This window comes from Mytilus edulis, chromosome 1 (assembly GCF_963676685.1).
Source record: "Mytilus edulis chromosome 1, xbMytEdul2.2, whole genome shotgun sequence".
Lineage (NCBI taxonomy): Eukaryota > Metazoa > Mollusca > Bivalvia > Mytilida > Mytilidae > Mytilus > Mytilus edulis.
In genome coordinates this window covers 71,705,800-71,716,265 of record NC_092344.1, presented here as the reverse complement: position 1 = coordinate 71,716,265, position 10,466 = coordinate 71,705,800, and the positions used below count along the sequence as shown (strand labels likewise).

Here is a 10,466-nt window from a genome sequence, read left to right as displayed (position 1 = left end):
CCCCTTAAGGAGTTATTGCCCTTTATAGTAAATTTTTTACAATTTTCATTAATTTGGTAATTATTTGTAAATTTTTACAAAATAGTTTCCTCTGTAACTAATGGGCCAAGTTTATTATAGGTAGAGAAAAACACATCACCATCGCCAAAACACAATTTTGCCATGAATCCATCTGTGACCTTTGTTTAATATGCACATAGACCAAGGTGAGCGACACAGGCTCTTAAGAGCCTCTAGTTTCAATTGTTTTTCTTTGAATGAATATATTCCTAGAAATTTTACCAGAACATCATGATTTATTCCAACTTCTTAAAGACTTATTTTAGCCATCACATTTTTATGGAATATGATACAGTTTAACAACACCAAATATTTCATATCTTACAAGTTTCGAATTTATTTAAATGACAACATGTAATAATTATAAAATAAGTATAATGTCATAGAGCATTGTTCATAATAACAAATATAAGTTGTTCATCAATTATCTCCCTTCTACCATTTTATCTCTGGCTATAACTGATTCATCAAATTCAATCATAAATGTTGTTCCTTTATGCCAATGAGCTGTCACTTTACAAGGCTGTTAAAAAGAGAACAAAACTTCATAAATAAAAGGCATAACCAACCAACTAAATACATGCACAGAAAAAACAAAGATTCACAGATGTTATGTTTGTGATGATGCTTAAGATTAATCTTCAGTAATAAATTTAACATATACATAATGCATAGTAATCTCTAATTTATGTACAATGTACAACATATGAAAAATTTATGCTAACAGACCTTATTTTTCCTATTAAAAAGGTAAACTGATTTTTTTTCCAGTGTCCATTTTTTAAAAGGCATTTGGAAAACTTTGCTCAAACCTAATTTCATATCTTCACAAATAAAGAGGGAACTTGCTAGTAATACTTCACAAGACCTATATACATGTATTCCATGTTAACATATTGGTACATGTGCACACATGATTTTATTTTCTTATTGAATATTATACATCTTAGTCGATTTTTTTTCTTTCAAAAAGGTGGTTTTATCAATAGAATGTGAATTGTCAACTTAAACAAATGACAACTAATTGCAATCATGCAGTAAATTGATGTGTATTGCCTGAGAAACATCTTAAATACAAACTTGATAGTATAAAAAGATCTACAATGGGCAAAGGAGTAGGTCCGGTAAGACCCCTTTTTGGCCCCAAAATATAGCAGTTTTACAAAATTGTTAAAATGTAAACCTTTAGTTATTTATTGTACAGTAGAATGCTTCTGCTACATAAATATGGGCTGTTTTTGACAATACAATGCACATATATCAGGTACTAGCACCATTAAGTCATGCTAAATTACTGAAATCTTCGCAATTCTATCATTTTAGTTAAATTTTAGACGCTTTTCGTGTGAAACAAAAGTGGCCGCATTCGTGTTCATCCTTAATATTGAAATATAAGTTGTATTTTTTGATAATACATAACATATATAAAGGTTGAGGATGAACACGGATGCGGCCACTTTCATTTTTGACGAAAACCATTTGAAAAGTGACATTTTGCGGCATATTTGGTTGTTTTTTCATATTTGAGCTTGAATCGGGTGGATTTTAATGACAAAATCAGTTAAAATCTTTCACAAAAACTAATTGATTCAAATGAAATAGACACTTAAGTGTTTAAAAAGTGGTCAAAATATTTCGTCAGATGAACCTGAAATTTGAGGCCAAAATCAGTCCTTACCTGACCTACTCCTATAAAAATGGTAATTTATTAAAAACAACATTCACTTACAAAATTAGCTCCATTAAGAACAGCCTCTATAATTCCTGCTGTAAATGCTGCACAATTTAATTTTGCTGAAATAAAAAAAACATGAGAGAAATAACAATATGGTATGTCATACTCTACAACAGTGCTGCCATCGTCTAGAATTGTATACATTTCCAAGAATAAATGTACAAAATGACATAATCTTAATTGTTGAATACAGAGAAATTTTAAGCTATGAAAATATATTTGAATGCATTTCCATTAAATACACCATACTCCAAGACTCAGTGTGATTACCAGTTAAAAATATTGTACAAACATCTGTCTTATTTTTTTTGTCGAGCCTGTGACTTTTGCTGCAGAAAGCTGGATATAGGGATAATGATTCAGCGGCGGTGTTAGCTAACTTCTTTAAAGCTTTATATTTAGAAGGTGGAAGACCTGGATGCTTCATATTTAGTATATAGATGCCTCATGTTACGAAGTTTCCGTCAGTCATGACCTCATTTCATGGTTCAGTGACTACTTGAAAAAAAAGTTAAGACTTTTTGTAATGTTAAATTCCCGCTTGTTATTAGTAATAGGATAACTATATTTGGTATGTGCGTACCTTGCAAGGTCCTCATGCCTATGAGACAAAATTCCCGCTTGTTATTAGTAATAGGATAACTATATTTGGTATGTGCGTACCTTGCAAGGTCCTCATGCCTATGAGACAGTTTTCACTTGACCTTAACCTCATTTCATGGATCAGTGAACAAGGTTAAATTATATGGTGGTCAAGTCCATACTATAAGCAATAGGTCTAGTATATTTGTTGTATGGAAGGACTGTAAGGTGTACATGTCCAACTGGCAGGTGTCATCTGACCATGACCTCATTTTCATGGTTCCGTGGTTATAGTTAAGTTTTTGTGTTTTGGTCTGTTTTTCTTATACTGTATGCAATAGGTCTACTATATTTGGTGTATGGAATGATTGTAAGGTGTACATGTATAGCTGGCAGGTGTCAACTGACCTTGACCTTAATTTCATGGTTCAGTAGTAAAAATAGTTAAATTTTTGAGTTTTGATCTTCTTATTTAATATATATGCGATAGGTCAACTATATTTGGTGTATGGGATATTTTATGATCTATATGTCAGTCACGCAAGTTTTATGACCTCATTTTCACGGATCATTGCTTAGTGTTAAGGTTTTTGTGTTTTCGTCTGTTTTTCTTAAACTATAAGCAATAGGTCAACTATATTTGTTGTATGGAAGAATTGTTAGTTGTACATGTTTGCCTGGCATGTTCATCTGACCTTGACCTCATTTTCATGGTTCATTGGTCAATGTTTAGTTTTCTTGATAAATATTAAGTTTATGTGACAGTTGTAATAAAACTTTATATTTAGGACTATCAACATAATATCAATGATTAGTAAAGAAGGTGAGACATTTCAGCATGTTCACTCTTGTGTTTTTCTTTGTGGTTTGCTGTCTCTTTAACATGCATCTAAAATCTCCTTTTACTCACTGCAAATGAGACAAGCAGAATAATCTATAACTGTTTAAAGAATGACATACATAACATTCTATTCATGAATATTCATTGTAGTTATGTGTAAAATATCAATCAAATTGAAGATTTAATACATGATCATTTAGGTTATGAATCTTTTCAATTTGCTTTCTACTTGTACATAAAATTCCTTGTAAATGACTTTTCTATTTTCTAATATTTTTGTTAAGATTTCTCTTACCTTTATCTTTTGGTACTGATATAAATTTGTTGACTAGATGTTCAGTTTCAATTATATAATCTAGCAAGTTAAGGACAATAACATGATCTACAATGTAGATGCTGTTGTATAAAACATACTTTTATTACAAATTTATCAATATTTCTCTCTAGACACTTTCCATTTTCTATAGTACTGTCCAAATAATTCAAAAACTTTTAAACAGTCACTTTAATAAATTGCATTAAAAGAATACTTGTTTTCTTGTGAACAAAAATATGTTTTATCATTTTTCTTAAATATACTTGTTTAAATCATATTTATGTGTATAATGTTATCCAAAATTGACCTATAGTTGTAAAGTTCTAAATTCTATGTCATTTGGTCTCTTATGGAGAGTTGTCTCATTGGCAATAATACCACAACCTTTTTTTTTAAATTGTAGAAAAAAAATGTATTAAGCATTCTTGCATTTTAATTGTTTGTTATTCTAATGAATATTAAATAAGGATACATGTTCTCTCATCATCATTAGAATGTTCTAACCTGTCTGCTTCTTTTCCATATAAAGTCTGCAAGAAAAATAAATGAAAGTGCTTTCATATACAAATCTGTATACTTTAATAAATAAATTTGGTGTTTTTACTGTCTTCTGATTGGTTAAAATTATTAGTTTTATTTTCAATGTTGTCAATTTTGAAGGCGACAATGCCCACTCTGACATTGTATTCATACGCCAACATGTGTGTACGTTGTTATTGTTAATATAAATAATATAAAAAGTTCTTTGAGCCTTATTTTTGAAATTTATTTATAATGAATGGCAATCTTTTATTTTGATTTTATTGAACCATAAAACTAATTTTTGACTCTTCACATTTAACATAATCTGCTTCACGGATTATTCAATGTGAAGAGTCAAATATTAGTTTTATGGTTCAATAAATTCAAAATAGATAATAGCCATTCATTAAATACTAACGTTAATCATTGTTAATGTCTACAAGGCTAGTCTTTTTAGGACATAAACATCCTAAAATGTTCTCAAAATCTTGCTGAATGGAAAGGCATGCTTAACTACTATAGATTCATAATTTTTTTTAAAGGTAACAATAAGCAATTTTACAAAATTTATCTATAAGCCAATAGAAAATTTACAGATTTTGATTATCTAAAATTGTGGTTCACCTGCACCCATGATATCCAGGAATAATAATAAATCAACAGTATTCATACATGTAAATTTGTTATGTTGATCTTGCCCAAGTATGTTTTCCCTATAGATCAATAAAGATTTATATACAGTTAACTCTCAGTGTTTCGAACTCGGTTGACTTGAAATTTCGGATGAGTCCAAGTTTTCACGTAGTCCCGAATTTTATTCCATACAAAAGTATGTAATTCCACTCCTCATGAGTCGAAATTGGATGAGTCAAAATTTGGGTTGAGTCGACCTAAATTTACAGTCCCAAGGTTAACAAAAGCATTCAAAATTCATCCTTTTATCTCGAACTAATACACATATGTCAAAACATGACCTCCGGGATTTAAATGGATTGAAAAGTTAATCTGACAATACATGTGTAATTAAATTTCCGGTCACTGACCAACCACTGTATTGATTAATGACATGCTATTTCCATGAGTGTTTACCTAAGATTACCTTTTATAGAATTTTTATATATAATTAGTGATACATTGTTAATGTTTGTTGTGAATGTGACTTTGTCTTCATGTCCGTAATGTCGCAAAACAGTGTTAACGTTGTTTCCCCGATTATTGACATTGTGTGATAGTGACGTGAGGGAGAGGGAGATGTGTTGCCGGATAGACAAGATGGCTGAAAGTTTGTACTGTCGGAGTGTATGCCGTGTATTTTGTATTTTATGTAACGTCTGTATGATACATGTAGTGTGAATAAATCGTGACTGTTATTTTCTACAAAGATGGTGTTAAGTTATAAATTTATGAACGCTCAGAATTCTACGTTTACAACAATGTTCATGAAAAAGTATTTAAAATGTTTACAAAACAATTAATTTGTGATTTACACTAATGAGCTTGGGTGTGCAAAAAGTGAGGATGATGGATTCCGTTGCTGATCACCTAAAAACTACTCAAACAGCATCTTTAATCTTGTTATATTTTCTTTTGAAAAGAAAGAGTAAGATAAAACAAAATGAATAGAAATCAAAATTTTCTTAAATCTCTTGTATATAGGAATAAACAATTTTGTCAGCTATAACCGACCTGAATAACAAAACTATCGATTGGAAATTACTCTCTTGGAAAAGCCATATGATTTTTTTAAATTGAAACAATTGAATAAGTAAAAATAATGTCATTATAATAATAAAAGACTGTGACATACAAATACATCGATCTGATACTAGAATATCGATCCCCTTGCCATATTTACCTGGATTTATTTTAGCTTTACCATGCTAAGCAAGAGTTGTGTCCCTTAGATTGTCGAACTTCCGGTGTTTGTTTGAGTCGAACTACGCGTATCTCGAAATATTTCTCTGGTCCGGCTGACTTCCACATAACGAGAGTTGACTGTATTTTTTTCTGTAGATGGTATTTTTTTTTACAAACTAATGGGAGGCTAATACAGTACATTATATACATGATATATATACAGAACTGTGAGTGAAAAAGTGGTAAATATGACCATTTCTGGACATTGATACTGATGACCTGTTTTAAGTCCATTTTAGCTATTTATAGATACATACCTTCCAAAAATTAGTCTTGATAAACAGTAACATTTTGAGTAGCTTTGTTTCTCTCTTATAACCTTGTTCTCTAACAAACAGCAAGTCTAATAAATGTGAACCTACATGTTGTCCCATCTCAGACAGCCTGAAATAATAGAAAATCTGCATAAAAAAATCTACTAAATGCTAATCGTCTACATGGATTTGTAAAAAGAATTTGGAAAGCACCTGCCACCTTCAGTTATCCCTGCAGTCAATGTCTCTCATTAGGGTCTTGATGGGGATGGGGGGGGGGGGGGGGTCTGTTATTCTGTAAACATTTAATTTTCACCCCTTTTTTCTATAATCTTCAAAAAATTAGACCACACATTTCTCTAATCTTCATTTTTTTGCCCGTTATTCTCTAATCTTCATTTTTTAAGGGCATTATTCTTTAATCATTTAACCCCATCCAAACCCTCTCTTATATCAGATTTTTTTTTTTAAATTGATTGCATAAACATTTAATCATCTTTCCCTACTTTACGTGCAGTTTACATGAAAGCTAATATAAGAGTTTACTCTATTGATCTATGATTAAAGCAACTTTTCTGCTGTTATCACATACATGTAGCAAAGACATTAACTATGTATTAAATGACAAAAAAATAGTCCTGACTTGTTGTGATCTAACAAGAATGAATTTTTGGTAGGTAGGCACATTTGTACATTTAGATAAAAGTTAAGGATTTAACAAAATATCAGAGAGTTTGCATTGGCAGGTGTCTGTGAAAAAACCCTTGAACTTGTGATATCATGTGTATAAAATCTGCTATTTTTAAAAGTTTTAATATAATCTTACTTTGTTTGAAGCTCTGATACACTGTAAACTCTATTCTGGCAATACTGCACCATTTCAGAAAACAATAAAGCAAAAGTTGCAATATTCACCTACAACACAAGAAACGTTAAATATAATTTATGAATGATTTATAAAACTTGGAAGAAAACCAAAGACCAATCAAATCCAGCTACAAAACATATGAACTGACTTTTGACTCCTTTCAAGGTAGATTTTCTAAATAACTGATTTTATTATATATACATTGTATAATTAGTTGAACATTTGGCATTTTTCATTTTTCCAAAGTGTGATTCAGGAGTGTGTCTTGAAACACATATAATTCAATGTCTTCAGTATAATATTTATTATGTTTGAAGTTGATAATACTTTCTGAACTCACCCTCCAGAGTTTATGTACATGTGTAGGTACACTGTAGATTTAGGTGATGATGTAGCTCCAATTTCATTATATATTATTATAAATTAATCCTGAAGCTTTATAAATCAATACATGAAAAGTCATGAACTGTTGTTTTTTTTAGGGTTCATGTTTTCTATGTCCCTATACACAATGTTCCATTTACACAACAACCCTAAAGGATCATCATTTTTGCAACAATGGGCATGTTAGAATTTAAATTAAAAACATTTTCCAATTTTGAAGAAAAAGTTATTCATTCCAGCATGTGATGGTAAAATAAACACCTTGATCTTATTTGAAATTAAAAGTTCCACTCATCTACCATGGCTACAGTTTTTCTTCTAATGTTGTGCTCTTACACAACTGTTATAAGTATATTGTAAGTTGCTATGGGCTTCAATGGCTCACAAACATGACATTTAACAATGTTACATTCTTTTAGTGTCTGTCAAAGTCTGACAACTGTGATGCAGTATTTGTTGTTGATTGCTGTCTATAATAGTATTTTTTCTTTAGTTTATTGGTTTATACATGTACATACCAAGTCTACGAAATAAGTCTGTTGATTTATTGCCTTTAAATTTGTTCACATACATGTATATAGTGATCTAGTCAGCTTTAGTCCTTTTATAGCTTAATATATATACAGTATGAGTTTTGCTAATTGTTAGAGTCTGGACATTGACCTCAACCTGTTCATTTTCTATCTTTCATATCTGCTCTATTGTTAAAATTTAAAAGTTTAAACTATATCAAAACAGGAACACTGATACAATTATGAAGTTCAAGGACTGGATTTGGTACGTAATTTGAATGTTCTGGTATGTGCTGGTACAAAAATGTATAAGGACTAGCGTGCAATGAGTCAATGATGATGACTTTGTAGAACGTAATTAGTCTGGTTTTGAGGCGAAGGTCAGCAATGGAGGGTCATTAGAGATCATTTAACATCAATGTAACACTACTGGTGTTGTTGTAGTTACTCCTGTGTACCATTTGTAGATTAAGTTTGTTGTTTGTACAGAATATTTCAGTTTTTGTCTCACTGTGGATTGGTCATGTTGGTATGCATAGGATTTGATATGACGAAATCATGTAACACGTGATATCACCCACTGGGTGAACACTGGGAACTCCACTGTACATTTAATTGAAAGATATTGTCTAGTCCAGTGGCAAATATTTCATTCATATTCAGTCTGACCATTTCAAAAATACCCAATTTGCATCCTCTGTCCCCGTAGTACGAAATCACACAGGAATTTAACAATGCATCAATTAAATAAATGTGAAACTGCAAGACTTATACAATGAATCCATGACAAATCACCCCTAACTTAATCGCCCCACTTTTAAAAAATCGACCCACTATTGTTTACCAACTCGCCCCACTTATAAAAAGGGTGAAATCCCATTGAAAATAGGTTTCGATAACTTGCCCCACTTATGAAAAGGGTTAAAATCCCGCTATCATAAAGTCTGCCAACTCGCCCCACTTATGACAAACAGATAATCCATGATGATTGAATTTAGTTATGCCAACTCGCACCACTTATGGAAAAATATGCTTTCCCGTTTTTTATGTTCCTGCTCTTATAAACATGATAAATAAAATCAATACCTATCAGAATCTTTGATAATAAAATGGAGAATGGAAATGGGGAATGTGCCAAAGAGACAACAACCCAACCATAGAAAAAAACAACAGCAGAAGGTCTTTTGTAATTCTTTTCTTTTCTTTTTGCTTTGTTTTCATTTGCATTATGATACAATTAACAGGTTTCTTTTCATTTATTATGCAAATAACCAGAGACATATAATACAATGTATTTTCAATTAAGTGGGGCGAGTTGGCAGACATGAAAATTATTGAATCATCTAGATATTTCCGTTTTTCATTAAGTGGGGCGAGTTTGCAGGAGCTATATTAAAGGCCAAAAGGGATTTGACCCTCTTCACAAGTGGGGCGATATTTTTTAAAGTGGGGCGATTTGTCCTGCATATACAAGTATGTACAAATAATGTATGCATAGACTAGTGGTAATGGTTCTGACACACACATGTAAAACAGAATGGTCAATATTTGTGTACTGAACTTTTCCTCTTAATGTTAATAACATTAGTTCTCTTTTTACCTCTGCTTTTCCTTTACTTAAAGGTTTGTCAAGTGGACTGGGTTTCTGTTTTGTTATCGACGCCATGTTTAAATTAACTCTTTTGGATTTCCGGTTTCAATTTTGACACATTGGCGGGAAATACAAACTGAACACGTGTGATCAATGTGGAAGGAAACATTACGTTTACGATTATATGTATGTTTCATTATATAAATACGTTAATTTGATTTGCTATTTATTATCAGTAATATTGCGTCATTCTGAAGTTTACATTCATTTAAAAAAGTGAAATGTAAATGAAGGCTGGCAACACAGGGACTTTCTCACTTCTACAATTGTGTTCTCGGGCCACACGAGAAGGATTAGACGTTTTGATAGAAAATAAAGAAATTATGCAAATTGCCAATTGAATCAACTGTACAATGGGGATCATTTGATTCAGTCAATATGAAAAAGAAGATGTGGTATGATTGCCAATGAGATAACTCTCCACAAGAGACCAACTGAAATTAACAACTATAGGTCACCATACGGCCTTCAACAATGAGCAAAGCCCATACCACATACTAAGCTATAAAAGGCCCCGAAATGAATAATTGTACAACAATTCAAACGAGAAAATTATGGAAATGAGTCCAAAAAAAATATTGAAATCCATCATCCAAAACCAGACGTAATGACAGGTTTAACTGACTTGATAAGGCCGGGATATCAATTTTGCAAATTGAACCAGTCATTATCGGATAAGAATGATTGGCTGGTTTCACTGTTTAACATGAGTAGCTTTGTTATAATTCAATTCATTGAATAAATTGCACTATTGAGCACAGTTGAATCAAATTTCTTATTAGGGTCAATCTAAAATATATGTCTAAAGAGTCAACAAAGATTGT

The 10,466-nt window shown here is 31.4% G+C and overlaps 1 protein-coding gene across 1 annotated transcript; it reads right to left on the bottom strand.

Annotated features, from left to right (window-relative positions):
- Nucleotides 1–372: 372 nt before the first annotated feature.
- Nucleotides 373–9,723, bottom strand: LOC139489277 (trafficking protein particle complex subunit 5-like). Its single transcript, XM_071275553.1, has 7 exons — nt 9,592–9,723; nt 7,054–7,142; nt 6,231–6,357; nt 4,007–4,064; nt 3,514–3,573; nt 1,790–1,854; nt 373–583 (listed from the first exon to the last, which is right to left on the bottom strand). The coding sequence occupies exons 1-7, from the start codon at nt 9,655–9,657 to the stop codon at nt 485–487; spliced, it is 564 nt and encodes a 187-aa protein (XP_071131654.1). The 5' UTR covers nt 9,658–9,723; the 3' UTR covers nt 373–484.
- Between the last annotated feature and the right edge of the window lie 743 nt (nt 9,724–10,466).

What these genes read in the sequence shown, in the direction of transcription:
- LOC139489277 (XM_071275553.1), bottom strand. Translation starts at nt 9,657, where the DNA reads ATGGCGTCGATAACAAAACAGAAACCCAGTCCACTTGACAAACCTTTA. An exon ending in TAAGTAAAGGAAAAGCAGAG is followed by an intron (nt 7,143 to 9,591) that starts GTAAAAAGAGAA and finishes CTTGTGTTGTAG; the next exon opens with GTGAATATTGCAACTTTTGC. An exon ending in GTATCAGAGCTTCAAACAAA is followed by an intron (nt 6,358 to 7,053) that starts GTAAGATTATAT and finishes CTATTATTTCAG; the next exon opens with GCTGTCTGAGATGGGACAAC.